The 20278-nt window shown below is 37.0% G+C and overlaps 1 protein-coding gene across 2 annotated transcripts in view; it reads right to left on the bottom strand.

Annotated features, from left to right (window-relative positions):
• ORC5 (origin recognition complex subunit 5) overlaps nucleotides 1-20278 on the bottom strand; it is an 82665-nt gene that overhangs the window by 23035 nt on the left and 39352 nt on the right. For both annotated transcript variants that reach the window (XM_080665919.1, XM_080665920.1), the window contains exons 10-12: nucleotides 17898-18010; nucleotides 17051-17098; nucleotides 15744-15854 (exon numbers count right to left, since the gene is read on the bottom strand). In XM_080665919.1, the coding sequence (XP_080522045.1) occupies nucleotides 15744-15854; nucleotides 17051-17098; nucleotides 17898-18010 (272 nt within the window). The remainder of the gene's footprint in view (nucleotides 1-15743; nucleotides 15855-17050; nucleotides 17099-17897; nucleotides 18011-20278) is intronic.

Below are 20278 nucleotides of genomic sequence, written 5' to 3'. Positions count from 1 at the left end.
TATTTCTTAAAATTGCATATGAATTTACAACAATCCCCAAAAATGTTTAATTAAAAAATAAATGCACAAGAAAAAATTTGTAACTATATATTGTTATGGATGTTAACTAGACTTACAGAAATGATCATTTCACAATATACACTAAGTTGCCAGATTATTATGATCTCTGCACGCATAATAATCTGGCCACTCAGTGTATATCCTATATAATAAAAGGCTAATATGCCAATTGTCCCCTCAACCAAGAGTTCAACCAGCAGGCAGTCCAGCCAACCACCCATGTCCCCTCCCCCTGGCCAGGCTGGCCGGACCCCCCCCCCCCCCACACACACACACACATATATTTACACACACAATGAGTGGCCAGATTATTAGGCATTCAGAAATCATAATAATCTGGCCACCCAGTGTAAAAATATGGAACCGTTATGTTACACAATTGAAACAAAGCTATGTCAATTATACCTCAATGAAAACATAAATAAAATGATAAAATACACAGCGCTTTCAGAAAGACCTTATAAACTGCCAGAATAAATTTTATCTCAAAATGTTAAGTACCTATAAAGTTACAAAAATCTACTTGTAGAAATAAAAACATTTTTACCCTTATTTACAGGAATTTTACAATACTTGATAAAATATTGCTTAAAGCAGGCAAATTAGATAACTATTATTAGAGAATTAATTATTTCATATTGATATGCTACTGGGGTGAGGTGATATGGATTTTTAAAAGTTTATAGATTTTACAGATTTTCTTACTGAAAAGTCAGACGATTACTTCTGACTTATTGTTCAGCTAACAAGAGGGATTTGTAGCTGCTGGTTTCATGTTGAGTCCAAAAGGTTGCTATGAACATGTGCCTTATACAGTTTATTACCTCTATAGAATAGGATAGAATTATAGCAAAACAATTACATAAATACTAGAGGCCCAGTGCACAAAATTCGTGCATGGGGGGGGGTGTCCCTCAGGCCAGCCTACACCCTCTCCAATATGGGACCCCTTGAGGGATGTATGACTGCCCATTTAGGCCTAAACGGGCAGTCAGACATCCCTCTCACAATCCAGGACTGCTGGCTCCCAACCGCTCGCCTGCCTCTGCCAGACTGCCCCTAACCGCTTCTGCCTCCCAGCCTGATCACCCCCTAACCACTCTACTGCCAGCCTGATTGATGCCTAACCGCTCCCCTGCTGGCCCGATTGCCCCTAACTGCCCTCCCCTACCGGCCTGGTCACCCCTAACTGCCCTCCCCTGCCAGTCTGGTTGCCCCTAACTATCCTCCTCTGCAGGCCTGGTGGCCCCCAACTGCCCTCCCCTGCAGGCCTGGTCCTCCCCAACTGCCCTCCCTTGCAAGCCTGGGTGCCCCCCCAACTGCCCTCCCCTGCAGGCCTGGCCCCACCCCAACTGCCCTCCCCTGCTGTCCTGGTCCCCCCATAACTGCCCTCCCCTGCAGGCCTGGTCCCCCCAAACTGCCCTCCCCTGCAGGCCTGGTCCCTCCCAACTGCCCTCCCCTGCTGGTCTGGTCTCTCCCAAATGCCCTCCCTGCTGGCCTGATTGCCCACAACTGCCCTCCCCTGAAGATCTGGTCTCCCCCAACTGCCCTCCTCTGCCGGCCCGGTCACCCCTAACTGCCCTCCCTGCTGGCCTGATAGCCCACAACTGCCTTCCCCTGCAGGCCTGGTCTCCCTCAACTGCCCTCCCCTGCAGGCCTGGTTCCCCCCCAACTGTCCTCCACTGCAGGCCTGGTCCCCTCCCAACTGCCTTCCCCTGCAGGCCTGGTCCCTCCCAACTGCTCTCCCCTGCAGGCCTGGCTCTCCCCAACTGCCCTCCCCTGCAGTCCTGTTCCCCCCCAATTGCCCTCCCCTGCAGTCCTGTTTCCCCCCAATTGCCCTCCCTTGCTGGCCTGGTCTCCCCCAACTGCCCTCCTCTGCCAGCCTGGTCACCCCGAACTGCCCACAACTGCCCTCCCCTGCCAGCCATCTTGTTGTCCACATGGGGGCAGCCATCTTTGACCACATGGGGGTGGCCATCTTGTGTCTTGGAGTGACAAACAATTTGCATATTACTCTTTATTAGACAGGACTAGAGTCCCGGTGCACGAAATTCGTGCACAGGTGGGGTCCCTAGGCCTGGCCAGTGATCAGGGCCGATCGGGGCCTTTCGGCTGCCAGCTGGGGCCTTCCTGCCAGCTGCTGGCCGGGGATCAGGGGAGGTTGGCAGGCCATGGGAGGTTGTCTGTGGGAGCGCACTGAGCACCAGGGGGCAGCTCCTGTGTTGAGTGTCTGCCCCATGGTGGTCAGTGTGCATCATAGCAACCAGTCGTTCCGGTCATTCTGCTCATTCCGGCGTCCCGGGTGCTTAGGCTTTTATACATATAGATAACCTAAGTGTTCTACGTTTTCCCAAATTCTACTTTTTTTTTTAAATGGTGAAAGTTTCATTTTTGTTTATGGGCTATAGGAACAAACTGCACTCATTTATTAAAAACTAAAATGTTCCAGTGTAAAAATTATTACAAAATAAAATTCAGAGCTAGCCTACCAGGACTGAAAATCAATGCTTCATTTTATGGATGAGGAAACACACATCATAAAAGAATGAATGACATTATCAGTCCCTAGTCAGTCACCCCAAATAAATAGGTTGAGGCACACTTAAACAGATGCTTCAAAATTATTTAATCCAAAAGTCCCAATGAAAAATATAGCACATTCACCGCATTAGAAGTCTACAAGAAAACATTTTTCAGTTGTAACAACAAATTTTAAATTAAAGACTTAATCTTCAGAATGTTTAACATATTAAAAAATCTTTAGCCAAAATAATGCCTCATTTTGGGTGGTGATGAATATCAAAGGTGGTCTGCCAAGACAATTAACTCTTGGAGTAAAGACTTTAGTCAGTGCTTTTATCTTTTCTTCTACTGCCCTTCAAAATTCAGGAGGATGACACATGTAATCTGGTATTCACTCCTTCCCTCAGGATCTAGCAGAGGATATGGAAAAAATTTGAGAGAGGGAGTAAAGAGCTATGGGAACGAGTTAATATCAGTGATATGTTACATTAGTGGTACAGAGATTGAACTTATTATTGAATCCAGGCTCTTCAGAGCAGATACAGACGTTGATAGATCTCTATTTAGAGATCATGATATAGACATGTGCTAGTAGGCATATTAGTTGACCCTAGAACATGGGTTTGAATTGCGCAGCTCCACTTATATGCAAATCTTTTTCAGTACATACGTACAATACAATACTATACATGTATTTTCTCTTCCTTATGATTTTCTAAACATTTTCTTTTCTCTAGATTACTTTCTTATAATACAGTATATAATACATATAGCACACAAAATGTGGTAATCAACTGTTTATGATATCAGTAAGGCTTCCAGTCAACAGTAGGCCATTAGTAGCTAAGTTTTGAGGAGTCAAGTTACATGTGTTTTGATTGGGGGGCTTGGGGTTGTATTTGTGTGAGGATCCTAACCCCTGCATTGTTCAAGCATCACCTGTAATTTCTTCAGTCCTCATAACAACCCTGCCGTGAGTTAGGTACTATAAATAAACCTCTTTTTCCAGATGATGCAACAACTTCAGAGAGGTTAGTAAATATTCCAGGTCACTGAGCTAACAGCAGCTCCGGATTTAAATACAATTTGAAATCAAAGCCCATATTCCTCACAATACCCCAAACAGGGAGCTGCAGCACTCAAGGAAGAGGTAACTTTGTTGGGACAGACTAAAGAAAGCTTTATGGAAGAAGTGAGTAAAATGACAACTCTGGAAACATTCCACACTGAAAGAGGGCAACATGAATATGCTGGAGGTAAAAATCCAGCAGCACAGAAGATAGAGAAAAAAAAAAAAATTAAATAAAATGGCAGCAAAAAGGATAAAGAAGTATCACAATATAGGCAAATGTCCTGCCCAGGGACAATCCTGTGAACAAAATTATCAGATGTGATGAGTCTGATGTCACCAAAGTAAAATATTAATGTGGAATTTATTAACCTAAAGATTAACTTCATAAATCAGGTTATATAGTATACTACACATAAAATTAGTGTTTTTAAGGTTTAACTTTTAAGAGATAAATAATTCAAGGTGGGGGCAAAGGCATGATTTTTTTAAAATCTGAAATTAGACAACACTGAAAATGGTCTCCCAATGCAAAACTTCTTACGCATTTGTGTTAAGAATCAAGGTAATTTGCAAAAGAATTCATGACTATAAATCATACAAAATGTATTAATAAATAAACTGAGGATAAACATTAACATTTTAAAAAGCAAAACCACTGCTTTAGGTCATTCCTAAAACACTGGAATAATTTTAATTATTTAAATAAATTTAAGACTTTGTGGAAAAATTACTACTGTCCGTCTTGATTTCTGTTAACTATGAAGATATAACCTTTTGCCAATAATTTTTAGATTTTAGGGGCATATACTCTTTTCCACAGCTGCTTTCTTGTCTATTGTGCCAAGTTCAAATTCAAATGAATGAAACTCAAATGAATAAAAAAGTAGCCTAGAGTACAGATTTCCTTTTTCAAAGTCAGGATTTAGATTGTGCTAGGAAAATCCAAATGAAGTTTTTTGTGCTTTATAAAAGCTGTACTAGAAGTCAGTGACTTCACCTCTAAAGTTTAGTTATGCTTCCACTGGCGTTTTCCCTCAAAATAGAAATTCTAGTTTTTAGTTCTTGGTTTGAAAATAAACTCCATAAAATCTGAAGCATCTTGTTATCAAGAGAATGGTATTCCTAGCTTCCAACATTAGCAGCATATTGACACTAACTAAAAGATTTCATTTTACTTTAACTTAAAATAATCAATCTAATTCAAAGCCAAAGTATTTTCCCCTGACTAGCTCCTAAGGCATGACTGATATTCACAAAGAAAAAATGAAAACCTTATACATAGAATATTTTTTAATTTACCTCTTAAATGGGGTTGGGCAATATTTGCTTAATCTTTGTTCTCTGTACTATTATGTTCTTTGTTCTCATCCATGTGGGGGATGAGCTGATTATTTATGTCCTAACAATAGGAGTTCATGTACCATGGTGAGGATTTTTTTCCCTTAATCTGAGAGGCAGTCACTAACAAGCTTCAGCTGGAAGTGCTTAATGTTAAAACAGTGTGAACCTGTTCCCAGGCTAATACACTACGTTCTTTCTGCCAACAAAAGAAAATCAATTTACAAGTGTAATTAATTTTTAACATGCTCATTATTTTTATACTTTCATAGGCTGGTATATATGTTAACTGATTCATGAAACAGCCTATCCTGCTTGCCGTGGAGAAGCTTTATAATCTGAAACATATAAAATTATTTAAATAAAAAAGCTTAACATGTGATATGTCAGTGTATGAGGATCACACCCAACAAGCACTAGATTTGATCTGATTTCAGGCGATGTGATAGTTCATGAGCATGTGGCATATAATAAGTTCAATGGACATTTTTACACACACAAGGAGGTGATGAGTGCAGCAATGGAAGAGACAGGCAAATACCGCCAAAGCTATTCAACTTAAAATCATCACCTCTAGAAATTTCTATTTCCCAAAAACAGGCAGGAAGTGGATTGATAGTCCTAAAATATGCTCAGATAGACAAAAAGTAAAATGTGTATTTATACACAGAAGACCTAAAGATAGCTCCTCTCCTCTCTGGAACCTTTTGTACACAAATGACTGCAAACCTCTATCTAGTATCCCGAGACCCTAACTGCATGGGTAGGTGAATAGAAATTCATTGAATGAGTGAATCCCATGTTCAAGGCACTGTGCCTGAGTCACAAAAATGAAAGGACAAGGTTTTTGCCCTCAAAGAGTTCAAAGTATCGGGGAGACAAATACACAATAAAATGGTAACGACACAATATGAGAGCTATGCTAGTGATACGTATAAATGCAATTATCTGATTACAGAGAAGGGAATAACCAAGAGGAAGGGAAGTAAATGTGAATTCACTGAAAAATGACATTTGGGGGATAAACCATGAAGCATAAAAGAGAGCACAACAGTGATAGAGAAACAACACATGTAATCAATACAAAAGAAAAATTGGTGTGCTTTTAGGGAACAGCTTATTGTGAATGGTGCACAGTGTGAATGAAGGAAGTGGTAGAAAATGGGGCCAGTTTGTAAAGAACCTCACAAGAAATGTTATGGAATGTAGACTTGCTTTTGTAGTTAACGTAATTGATTTAAAAAGTATAAGCAGAAAATGAAACCAACTTTTTAAAAATGATTTATACTGATAACTGTATGGAAGATGAATTCGGAAAGTGTTGACAGGAAAACCAGTTAATAACGGGACAAGCATGTCAAACCCGGCCGCATGCATCGTTTAAATAAACAAAGCAGCCCTGACTGGTTTGGCTCAGTGGATAGAGCGTCAGCCTGTGGATTGAAGGGTCTCGGGTTTGATTCCAGTCAAGGGCGCATGCCTGGGTTGCAGGCTCGACCTCCAATGGTGGGTGTGTGAGAGGCAGCCGATCAATGATTCCCTCTCATCACTGATGTTTCTCTCTTTCCCCTCTCCCTCCCTCTCTGGAATCAATAAAAATATATTAATAAAATACAAAACATGCAGTCCACGGGCCGTGAGTTTGACATGCTTGGCCTAAGAAATAATAAAGCTATGAATTTAAGGCAGTGGCAGTGGGGATGGAAAGAAATAAGTTCAAGAGACATTTGTACTTAGGAGGAAAAAAAGACTGGATTTGTTGACCAACTAAATGGAGTAAAAACAAAAGAGAAGGTTCTGAGATAATTTCTCCACTTAACTAAAAAACTAGAAACCATATATTATCTTTGTTTAATCTTTATTATTTAAAGTACTAGAGGCCCGGTGCATGAATTCGTGCACTGGTGAGGACGGCTGGTGGGTGGGGAGGGAGCGGAGGCGGGAAGTTGGCCCACTGGCCCCGTCCCCTGGTCGAACTCACAGGCAAACTCCCAGTCAAGGGGACAATTTGCATATTAGCCTTTTATTATATAGGATTACAGAAGTCTCCTTTTTTCTAGTGTCTAATAAATGAATTAGTTTTGAAATCTGAAAAAAAAGGAAAAGGTTTAGGGAATAATTTTGTTTGGGATATATTTTAGTATGTGATGCACATGACATATTCAAGTATTACTGTTAAGATGGCAATTTGGGTCCAGAGCTAGACAGAGGCTAGAAAAAAGAATTCAAAAGATATTAGCATCCACACAGTATTTGAAGCAAGGGAAGTAGATAAGACAGTTCCAGATAAGCCAAGTTCACTTTCTTATTCCTAACTACATGGACATAATTACTTCCTATTCTAAGAATTCAGCTATCATCGAAGTACCCAAGGTGAGGGAGCAATCCGGTTCCATTGTGACACTGGGACTGAGGACACTAATTTCTCATCTAGGGGAAATGACAAGGGCTTTTCTGCAATACCAGCTTCTGAAATGTCTATTTATAAGCAGGTGAGGCCAATCTCCTCCAAAGAACTCCAATTAGTTGTGAGCTGACAAGGAATCAAGACAACTTTTCTTTGGAAACCATTCCCTTAAGCATCAACATTTGTTTTAATAATCACACCTCCATAATGCAGATTTTTCCAAATCATTTATCATCCTAACTTGTTTTATTAAAACTCCTTTTCTAGTCATAACGCTATATCTAAGGTGTGCATTTGCCTCTATATTTGCTATATATTGACAGTATATATTTTCCTAAATAGGCACGGGCAAGCACATTCACACAATCTTTTTTTGTGTTTTCAGCAAAAGATCTGCCAAGTCAAATAAAATGTACTTGTGTCAAATACATTTCCTCAAAAATGTTAATAAGAGGTATACATTTGGTATATTTGTTAGAAGCAATTATTAACTTTTAAGAATATTGCCTACAAAAATAAGGTATCAGCCCTAACCGGTTTGGCTCAGTGGACAGAGCCGATGCCTGCTGACTGAAGGGTCCCAAGTTCGATTCTGATTAAGGGCATATACCTCAGCTGCGGGCACATCCCAAGTAGGGGGTGTGCAGGAGGCAGCTGATGGATGTTTCTCTCTCATTGATGTTTCTAGCTCTCTGTCCCTCTCCCATCCTCTCTGTAAAAAATCAATAAAATAAATTTTTTAAAAAATAAGATATCAGTGTACTATTTATTCAAAAGTCGAAAGCCTAATTTATGCATTTTCTAGAGTTCAATAAAAATGCCTATTGTTAGGCTGATAAGACTCACAAAAGCAAAGTGGTAAAACTGAAGAAACTTAACACCACCAGATTTAGGGAAGGTAAGAGAAGAGTAGGGGTAAACACTATTCTTTTAAAAATGAAAACAAGAAAGACAACTTTTTACCCTTACTGTAGGCAAATATAGCCTCCTTTTTACAATCTTTGGTAATGATTAATATTAACATCCTTTACAACAAAAGTGCAATTAGGAAAAAATTATAGATCAACTTCACTCTTTTGAAATATGAAGCATCCCAAAAGAGTGTTTAAAAATCTCCTGAAACAGGTACCTGCTGCATAGTGATATGATGGCAAAATAGTAATGCATCCACACCAGGGACAGTAGGAGGTTTGAGAATCTAATTTACTGCCCCAGAGGAGACTGAGCATCATGGCTCTTCGCTGCTAGAAAAGGGCTGCCTCTGTTAAAAAACACCTTTGCTGACCTATTCGTCAGCGAAGTAGGTATTAAGTAAAGCTTCTTTATCATCTTTGGAATGGAATGCCTCAAAGTCTCAGTTGTGGTTAGGAAAAAAACATAGTAAGATTATTAGAAAATGTTAGCATTCAAGATATTTTCTGTGATTTACATAATCTACTTTAATAGCATCAAGTATTAAAGTTGGATATTACAGACACACTGGAATGCTGGCACAAGCCTAATAAAGCATAAAGAAATTGAAAAAGAAGAAATAGCTTGTCACATTTTCTAATAGTCTAGTATCCAAGAAATTTATTTTTAGGAAAACTGTCCCATTTGTTCACCAACTTTAATATCTATAAAGATAATCCTCATATCCAAATCACTTTAAATGAATATATTATAGCTAGATTTTAGGATGTTACACACTTTGTTTATGACATAGAAATTCATATGCATCGGGTAGTATTTCATCATCAACTATGATTTCTTATGCTATATAACTAGCATTTGATAAATGTTATTACTTTATTATAAAATTAGAGGCCCAGTGCACGAATTTGGGGTCCCTCGGCCTGGCCAGCGATTGAGGCCAATGGGGAAGGCGGGGGGCAGCTGGCCGGGGGGACGGACCATGGGAGGTTAGCTGGCTGCTGGGGAGAGGGGACACGGGAGGTTGGCCAGCTGCAGGAGGTTGGCTGTGGGAGCACACTGACCACCGGGGGGGGCAGCTCCTGTGTTGAGCATCTGCCCCCTGGTGGTCAGTGCGTGTCATAGCAACTGGTCAACCAGTCATTCGGTTGCAAGGCTTTTATACATATAGATATAAATAAATCATAATATTATGCATTATAATAATTTTTAAGGCAAAGAGGTTTTATAATTATAAATGAAATCTATAAAATCAGTTATTTGGTTAAAGTGCTTTTGGTTAAAAATCAAATGTAGTTTGAAACACTGTGAATGATAGAGTGCTATAATGAATATAACATTTAATCATAAAGTATTTGAAATATAGTAAAACCTCAATATAATGGACAAATTTGGGCAAGGGAGTGGGTATCTGTTAAAGCCAAAAGTTATATAATAATGTAGATATTCCTAATGTGTACAGTAAAATACTGACAAATCAGTTGGCTTACTTGTTTTTACTTAGATACATTTGTGTAATTTAAATTATGTATAGATGAAAAGTTACATTTCACAGAAAAGTTTTCTATATGTATTACTGTTATTTTTAATTTATACTGAATAGTTCTAGTAAATGTATGCATTCACCAGTCACCTCGAGTAAACAAATACACACAGCTGGGGTGTGGCTTAGCACGCATGGGTACATCACCAGCACACATTAAAACTGATGCAGAGCCGAAACCGGTTTGGCTCAGTGGATAGAGCGTCGGCCTGCGGACTGAAGGTCCCAGGTTCGATTCCGGTCAAGGGCATGTACCTTGGTTGCGGGCACATCCCCAGTGGGAGGTGTGCAGGAGGCAGCTGATCGATGTTTCTATCTCATCGATGTTTCTAGCTCTCTATCCCTCTCCCTTCCTCTCTCTGTAAAATATCAATAAAATATATTTAAAAAAAAAAAAAAAAAACTGATGCAGAAAGTCACACCACTTGACAACAGAACCAATTACCACAGGTGATGTGGCATGAGCACTTGCTAATCATTTGCAGAACATTGTTTATGAGTGGTGTCTCTTGGATTTAAATATGTAGATTAGAGTTGTAGTTATGTGATATTTATTTATATTGGTGAAACTACTACAGTGTTTTTCCAACATATGGCCTATTCACTAAAATTGGTTAAAAATTAAAAAATAACCTGTTAATTTAATTATAAGCAAATCTTAGTTAAAACCATTTTAAAATTAATAGGGTGTCAATTTTCACATACGACATATGGGCCGAAAATTTTATCCATTAAATCTGAAGTCCGTTAAATTGAGGTCTGCAAAATTTAGGGCTTACTGTATAGTCATGTAACTATGTAAAAGTCACTTAGTTTATAACAGGCCACGCACAATACACTACTTATACTTTAATCCAAAATGGTTTTAATATTTTTTAAAAAAGCAAATATATTTATAAAGACATTTAATTTTTCCATATTAAATTATGTACAACTAAATATGAAGCCATTCAGAAACTAGACATTAATTACTAAGCAGTGCAAATTGTCAATATGGTACAAAGAGCTATTTTTTAAAGGTACTATGCTCCTCTTCTTTCAGCTATTTTTAATATTAATTCCGTGTACACTGTTTCTGATAGTAACATAATAACCATACTATTTTAAAACTTCTAAATTATAGAATTTCAGTGAATTGCTTTCAAAAATAATTTTTCAAAATGCTAACTGATCAAGTGCAACAATTAACATGGTATACATACTTGTAATTAAATGTCCCTAATTTTTTAAAAAGATAATTCTCCTTTTAAAAGTCACTTTAGAAACTTATAGCAATTATCTTAGAAATAAGCTCTTCACAATTTTATCATCTGGGAGAAGATAAAGCATTATGGCTCAATATTTTAAAATAAGTGATATACATGATGACCCTCTTAAAGAACTGAATCTTCTACTGCCTTCATGGAGAACTACAAGACTATGGAGGGGGTAGGCAAGGATAAGTAAGAGAAAATACAGAAAATCACACAAATATAATAGGTCAACCAAAGGTTTGCAAACAAATTTCTTAAAGAAATTCAATAGTATTTCTTTTGAAGATGATAAATGGTCTTCAACAACATATCTGATCAAAGTGTTTAGAAAGTAATCTTTGCCATTTCCTGAATATAAATGGTATAGCTTATATATTCTATCCATGCTGAGAGGAAAAAATAAATGGAAATACCAGAATTAAAGCTTTGTCATTCACAAAGTTCATGTATAGATGGGACTACATTTATTTTATTTGAATGAAAAATTTAAAAACGACCCATGGTCATGACTGCAAAACTGTAGTAAATTGCATAAGGCTAAATTCTCTTACAAGTCTAAGAAAATTTAAAAACCGTATTTCAATTTAATAAATATGAGCATTATTCTAATGTAAAATGTTAAATGTATTAATATTCTTTTACTCATTTTGAGACTAAAGTTAATGAGTAGCATCTTATTCAAAATTTAATAAAGAACAATGAAATTCAGAAGAATACCAACTACATACTATTACTAATACTGTTGTTAATTTAGTATTCTCAATTGCAATTTTAATAACTTTAAAGATTCCTTAAACTACTATTTTTATAACTTTATTACAGAATAGATTTAAATGAAATCCAATGGAAATAAACTTTTGCTTCAAGAGAATTTTGAACATATATAAAAACATCTGATTAAACTGTTACGTGAAAAATCCTATATAATAAAAGGGTAATATGTAAATTGACCCTAATGGTGGAACGACCGGTTGCTATGACACACATTGACCACCAGGGGGCAGACACTCAATGCAGGAGCTGCCCCCTAGTGGTCAGTGCACTCCCATAGGGGGAGCTCTGCTTAGCCATGAGCCGGGCTGATGGCTGCAAGCGCAATGGTGGAGGTGGCTGGAGCCTCTCCCACCTCCTCGGCAGCACTAAGGATGTCCAACTGACAGCAGTCACACATCCCGGGAGGGCTCCCAGGATGCCAGAGGGATGTCTGACTGCCATCTTAGGCCTGATCCCCTGGGGAGTGGGACTAAGCTGGCAGGTGGACATTCCCCAAGAGGTCCTGGACTGTGAGAGAGTGCAGGCCAGGCTGAGGGAGCCCCCCAACATCAAGTGCACAAATTTTCGTGCACCGGGCTTCTAGTTATAAATAATTATGTAACTGGTAAATTGAGCTATACAATAGCATATCACTAAAAAATAAAGCCTTAAAACAGGTGATATAAAGTAAATAAATAGAAAAAATAATCATTGCATATAAACACATTACAGCCAGTAATAAGAAATTTACTTCCACATGGAAAACACTCATGTAACATAATCCCTTACCAATTTTATTTATTTATTCATGAAAGCATGTATAGCACGCACATGTATACCATTAAATATCTACAGATAATTATTATATTCAAATAAACCAATGTGTTAAATTAACGAACAGCTTTCTCTAAATATCAAAAACAGTATTAACAGGTTCTTAGTTTATCTTAAAGCTATAATGTAACAATATTGCCATCTAGTGTTCATATCAAATAAGCACTTCACACTTGTTTTTCACTTAAAAAATTATATGTGCAAAGGTTAAATACAAATTGTCATTCCTATCAACAAGAGTAGTTTTCATGGATGAGTAAAAGGAGAGGAAAACAGAAAAGGTCACTGGGAGTCAATGGAAAGAAAAAGAAAAGGCATATGGGAGAATTACCCTTCCTATGGATGTGATTTCTGTCACATTTTGTTCTTCCACACAGTATATATGTAACCTGATTGTCTCAGATACTTTAGGGTCAGATGCATCATCCATTTGTAACCCCCCACCCTTTGTATCACAAACGGAAATAAAGCAAGATCAAGTCCTAAGTGATTTGACATCAAATGAACACAAATTCATTTAAGCCATGTTTTAAATATACAAAATTTATCATTTTGATTACTGCTAATAAGAAGATGAATAAAAAATTGTTGTAAGTTTATGGTTGAAAAGAATTTCATAATTGTTAAGATGGAAAACAATTTAACTTAATTAAAAAATAAAGATGAATTTGGGCTACACTGTTTCTTAATTAGAAGCAGTGTTGAAAACAAAGACAGGTGACACTGTTCATCTCTAATCAAAGCCTGTTGCTGGAAAAATCTTCTTCAAGTCTGGATGCTACCAGTGATTTGCTATGTGGCCTTGGGCAGATCTCTTAGGCATTCTGCACTTCAGTTCCTTTTCGTTAAAGATTAACTTAATATGTGACAAGCCTATAAAATGTAAAATGCCCTACCAGTGTAAGGTACCAAAAAGCAAGATAAGATGGATGATGGTGGCAGTAGTATTATTTACTAGATTGTTAACAATGACTGCTACCACTACCACAATATAATCCACTTTCAACTAAACCAGTGTGTAGGTCACAAAGATGTCATGGGTTTTCCTAGTCCTCTCCCTTTGTTCATATTACCTGCCCATCATATATTTCTAGTCTATTAAACTCTATCCACTGGAAATAAGGTGTCAGCTAATTTTGTCTATTATTTTTCCTTTTTATTTACCCATTTTCTAATTTCTGTACAATAAAAATGGAAAAACCCTACTCATTTTCTATAACCCAGCTCCATTTTTCATCTTTCTATGAAGTCATCTTCCTATATTCATGCCCAATCCAGAAGTGATCTCTCTGCTGTAAATTTCTCAGCAGCACTAACTAGCATTCATTTACAGCTATACATTATTTTTATGTACATTTGTACCACCCTTCCCCCCAAATAAATTATAAGCTCTCTAAAAGGGAAAAACATTGATCATCCTTCTTTGTATCTTCCACAAAGATAATTTTGGGGTACATGAGAGGTACAAATACATGTGATACAAATGCCTTCCTGCTCTATTTAGAAGTACCTTACTTTCCCAGGCTTTAGTTCTCAAAGAATTACATGTGTCACATTAATTGGCAACAACATTTAACCTCTCCAAGCCTTAATTCCTTAAGATAAAGATCATAATACCTATTTCATAGTTATTGCAGCAGCAAAAATAAACGTAAAAAGTATGTATTGTATGTAGAAAGCTATTAATAAAATGTAAAGTTTGATTAAAAATTACTTTATTTCCAGACAAAGCATTTTTAAAGCATTTATTGGAAAAAATTCCCTGCAATACAGATTAAAAATGAATTGGGTCTTTTAAACTATTGGCATTAAGGCTGCCAATATACCTACCTGTTTAGCTAGTTATATGCATAGCCTAATAACTGACTACATTACCTTTCTTCAAGAACACAGTAAAGGTATATAAAATTTTCTATAAATGCTGACATAAAAATTATCTAACTTAAATGTTGAGTTAAATGAGAACATATATATTTGGTTCTCAAAGGCTTCTTTGAGTGAAGAATTAAGTTTCCACCAGATATTAGATTACAAAGTCTAACATCCACTCAGGAACCAAATTTATTTGCAGTGAATAAAAATGTAAATGCTATTGTTTACATATTTCTCAACCTAAAAGCTTATACATAAAACAAAACTGCAACATCTCAGGTGACTTTGTTTTTCAAAAAATACTAGTCACATCATTTTTTTTCTCCTCTAGCCATTCATATCCGTGAGATCAGTATTGTTTTTCTGGACCATATAAGAAATGTACTATGACTATATTTTTAATAAGTAAGTTGTTTGTTTTTTTTTTAAAATATTTTATTGATTTTTTTACAGAGAGGAAGGAAGAGTGATAGTCAGAAACATCGATGAGAGAGAAACATCCATTAGCTGCCTCTTGCACACCTCCTACTGGGGATGTGCCCGCAACCAAGTTACATGCCCTTGACCGGAATCGAACCTGGGACCTTTCAGTCCGCAGGCTGACGCTCTATCCACTGAGCCAAACCGGTTTTGGCGTAAGTTTTTTTTTAACTGCAACTAAAAAATCGTAACTTTATTAAATATGTTATGGTTCCTATTTTTATGCTACTGCTGCCATCTAGTGAAAAATTTGAGAACTTAATCATTCTGAAGATAAAGAGTATTTTTTTAAAAAATACATGTCAACCTGAAAGGGTATATTTTGAGGAATAGGAATAATATTACTTACTTACAAATAAAATTTTAAAATTTGTTTTTATTAAATTATATTTTTATATTATACTTCATCAATAATCATGAAGCCTTTTGTTTAATCATCAAAATCATTACAATCGTTTAATTTGAAAATTCCTTAATTTAAAAAAAAAAAAAGAAAATTAAACTTGATCATGCAGTTATACCTGTATGCAAATTCAGTGATATCCTTAAAGATTTGGAATTTTCAATTACTTACCTAGACCAAATTACTTACTCATGCTGATTGAACCTCTAAATGCCTGGAACTCTACCAACTAATCTACCTGAAAAATTCCATGAAGATAAAGGTGATAGATAACAGCCTATCACAAAGCTTACCTGGGAAAATATATTTGCTGTTGGAGCAACTCTGCTGTCCACGATACTATATAATATTGCTAATAATCTATCTAGTGGAAACAGTTTTGGTCCAAGGAGATGATTGCTTGTCTGTAAGAAAAAAGAAAATGGATTTTCTTCTTAAAGCAGAGGACTCACTCTTTGAACAATAAATTCCCAGTATCACAATATTTATATCCTACAGTGCCCCAAAGATGCTAACAAATCCAACTTGCAGTCTCTACGCAAAAACTTTACCTGATATAATCATGATTTATCCTTACATTTTCTTCAAGATTTTCTAACTTAGCATCAACAAATATTAAAGGATTCACGAGTCATCCAGCCTCATCCTAAATATCACCCCTATTTTGCTGTTGTAACCAGATGATAAGTGACAGCCAAGTCATTTGTCAAGATAGTATATAACCAAAACCAGGGTCGTGGTCCTAACTCCTAGCCTCGAAATTATCACTTATATCTCACCTTTCCTCTTTGTGCCACAGACTAGAAAATGTATTTCTTCGACATTAATAGTTCTAAAAATAATAGTTACAGTTCACATTTTAAAACAACACGAATGAAAGACAAAAGAGGCTATTACTATAAAAGTCAAATCTCTAAGAATAACATCAGAAGAACTAGAGTTCATCTATAACTAGAGACATCTTCATGATGGCAGTTACTCTCTCAATACCGTCCTTTTCCTAGATTTGCACAAACCCACTCATTCCACAAAGATGGTCTAAAGTGCCAGCTCTTTCACAGTCCTCTCATCATCAGGACTTATATATATCTCCCTCCTCAAATTTCTTAGTTGATTTTGTCTAAAAGATAAAATTCTTAGCTTTTTGTTCATTCTTTAATTTTCTTCATTCATTCATTAACTTTGTTCATTTTTTAAATAAGCATCTATCAAATATCACCAAGTGCTGAGATACAGAGGTAAATGGATGGGCTCCCTTCCCTTAGGGAACTGGTGGTGAGGATATTCCTCCACAATCCCAGACACACCACAGTGAAACTTTAAAAACACTAAAGGAAAAGGAGAAAATAATTTAAAGCAGCTAGAGAAAATATAAATTTAAAACACAAACTTTTTTTATTTCTAGTACCAGCTCCCTTGAATGTGCCCTTCAATCACTGTATTCAGCATAACAGAATATTAGTACAATATTATAATGGTACCATAGCAATACAAGTAACTTCTTATATCCACATGACTAATAAAGGCATGAATTTATCCACTTGCCATAGTGTCCTAAATTCATGAGTTTTTCCCATTAGAGAAATTAAAATGAAAATACCTTTTCATGTTTCTTTAGAAAATTGGTTTTCTTGATTTTCCCATGATGCTACAATTAAGGAAAATAATTTTTAAGATTAAAATAAAGATAGTATTCCATAAAAACAGAAAACATAATTTGTTTAAAACATGGCACATATAACACTAATTTATGTATCTTGGGCTTTCTTTTATTTTATTCTACTTGCCCAACTAAAATATCACTTTAAAATATCAACATATTTTAGCCTTGATTTGACTTAGATTTTGTATGTATAGGTTACTTTGGTATGTAAAAAAAAAGCTTTTAAAATAAAATAGTGATACTTCCTAAAATAACTTAATGTGGTCCTTGTCCTCATTAAACAAAAGACTGGTGTGAGAAGTAGGCAAAAATAAATAAATAGAAGTTTATTACAAGTACATTTAATAATAAATAAAACTGCATATTATATTTTTTTCAAAAAGAAAGTAATTCTAAGATGGGATTTATTCAGCTAATGTATATGCAGAAGAGGTTCCTGAATATTCCAGACAGTAATGTTTTTGAGTGCATGACACTACAGCAGGAGCTTCAGAACAACAAAGACGTTAGTATCCTTAAAATTATTCCCATCTCTCATACTTTAAACAAAACCTTATGCACTTTTAAAATCTAGAATTATCACCTAAAATATACCTGAGCTCTTCCTTAAAACTATTTTTCCCATTCAGGTTTTGATCTTAATTTAAAGCCTTGGAGGATGAATCCTAAATACATATTTAGCAATCTCTTATTCTAATCTCTGACCCTTAGAAATTTAGATATTGAGAAATTTCAAACTATTTGTGGGATCTTCAAAAATAAAGTAAAAAGAAGTAATTATTACCTTAAGGAAGAACCTCTTGTCAGTTCTTGATGGATTATATGAAGCAAGGTATGCAGCAATTAAAATAAACTTAGAGTAATAAGGAAGTTCCACATGAGTATACGCTGAGAGACCTACACAACAAAAAAACTTTTATGAAGGTATTTAACAGGCTACCATTAGATTTTAAGTATCTCTTATATTTTCTCACTTACCTTTTTACTTTCATACCACATTATCTAGTCAAAATGACCTACTCCTTGAGCATAAAGTGCCATGATAATGATGGTGGTGGTAGTAAACATTATCATCAATATGCTTTGCTCATTCTATTATTTTTGTTTGGCTCATCCTATTCTGGTCTAAATGCTACCCAACCTGGCCTTCAAAGCCACACTCTCCATTAAACCTTCCCTTGATGCTCTGTCACACCAAAATAGAAAAATCTCTACTCTGAATTCCTAGTTTGTGTGTGTGTATTTTTTTTTTCACTTATGGCCCACATAACTTTATACCTATAATTATTTCTTATAATTACACTAGAGGCCTGGTGCACGAAATTCGTGCATGGGGGGGGGGTGGAGAAGGGGGTTCCCCTCAGTCCGGCCTATGCCCTCTTGCAGTCCGGAACCCTCTGGGGATGTCCGCCTGCCGGCTTGTGGCTGGATGGCCTTCTGCTGCCGCAGAGCCTGCTGCTTGAGCTTCAGCAACTGTTGCATGTGCACGGGCTAGGCCACCACGGTCTGTCCTGCAAACACCATCGAGTGGATGAGTCAAGCACAGAGGCAGGCTCACCCTGAGTTCCCTGCACTTCCCTGAGTCACTGAGTTGTTCAGACTGACTGCTTTCTACAGAGAACAGCACCAGGATTGGGCCTAAGCCGGCAGGCAGTCCAGGATCCCTTGGGGGATGTAGCAGTGCACCAAGTGGCAGGCAGTCAGGGAGGAGCCTGAATCGGGGCCAGTTGCCGCGCCGCTCATCCTGGCCCGCTGTGCCTGCTGCCACCACTCGGTAGTGCTGCCACGGCATTGGGAGGTGGCAGCTGTGCTCTCTGGCTGTGAGCCCAGCTTCTGGCTGAGCAGCGCTCCACCTATGGGAGTGCACTGACCACCAGGGGGCAGCTCCTGCATTAAGCGTCTGTCCCTGGTGATCAGTGCACATCATAGCAACCACTCGTTCCGCAGTAATGGTCTCTTAGGTTTTTATTATATAGACTAGAGGCCAGATGCACGAAATTTGAGCATGGGTAGGGTCCCTAGACCTGGCCAGTGATCAGGGCCGATCTGTGGAGTGATGGGTGGGGGGAAGGCCCTGCTCCCCGCTGGCACCCACCTTGGCTGGCCTGGGGCCTGCGGGCTGGGGGCAGCTCCTGAGTTAAACGCCTGCCCCCTGGTGGTCAGTGCCTGTCAGAGCAACTGGTCGTTCCACCAGTGGTTCTGCCATTTGGTCAATTTGCATATTGGGCTTTTATTATATAGGATTGAACAGTTACTTATACTAAAATTACATTTCTTACCAAGCTATATTGTTCACTGAAGGAGACATGTCTAACTTTTTTTTCTTTTTGTATCTGAGTGCCTTTCACAAATGAAATAATTGAATGAATGAATAAGTAAAACAACTGGGTCACTCAAGCAGCATTGATTTTTATAAGGAAATAAGGAATCTGATAGTTTATGAAAATACAGTATGTCAGACACTGTGCTACGTACTTTACCTAAGCATCTCTGAATTTGCTATAACTTAAAGCTAAATATTCTTCCCATTTTAGATGAGGACACTAAGCTGGGTTCAAGATCACACAGTTAGGGAGTAGTGTCGACCAATTATTGCAGATTTTCTAACTCTAACATCTATTTCTTTCCATTAAAACACACAATCACTTGTATAGCATCAGGGGCACTGAGAAACCAAAACAGACAAAACAGAATCTCAGCTCCACTTCATTTCACACCAGTTGCCCCAACCACTAGGCACTAATCTATTTTTTAAATAATATTTTAGATATCTGCTTATTTTTTAAGTAAAAGCTGTTCTATTGGGATAAATCCAAAGTAGTAATTTTTATAAAGAAAACAAAAGCACAAAGCTTTTAAAACATAGTCAACTAAAATGTATCCCACAAACTGGGTTAACATAAAACTGAATTTTATTTTATATAACTCATGAAATACATACATACTGAGATGAAATTATGTAATTGTTTTAACAAAAGCATTTAATAAAATAAAAACTGCTTGATTTTCACATGATACAATCCAACATTCAGAAAACTGGTATACAAACTTTACTTTCCTCATATTAAATTAGAGTTTCACTTAGAGGAAAATGAATTAAAATATCACTATAGCTTAAAAAGTAAATATATTTTTATAACACTACTGACTAATGTTATCTGTAGT

Source organism: Plecotus auritus (genome assembly GCF_963455305.1).
Source record: "Plecotus auritus genome assembly, chromosome: 4".
Lineage (NCBI taxonomy): Eukaryota > Metazoa > Chordata > Mammalia > Chiroptera > Vespertilionidae > Plecotus > Plecotus auritus.
This window is presented reverse-complemented; position numbering and strand designations above follow the sequence as displayed.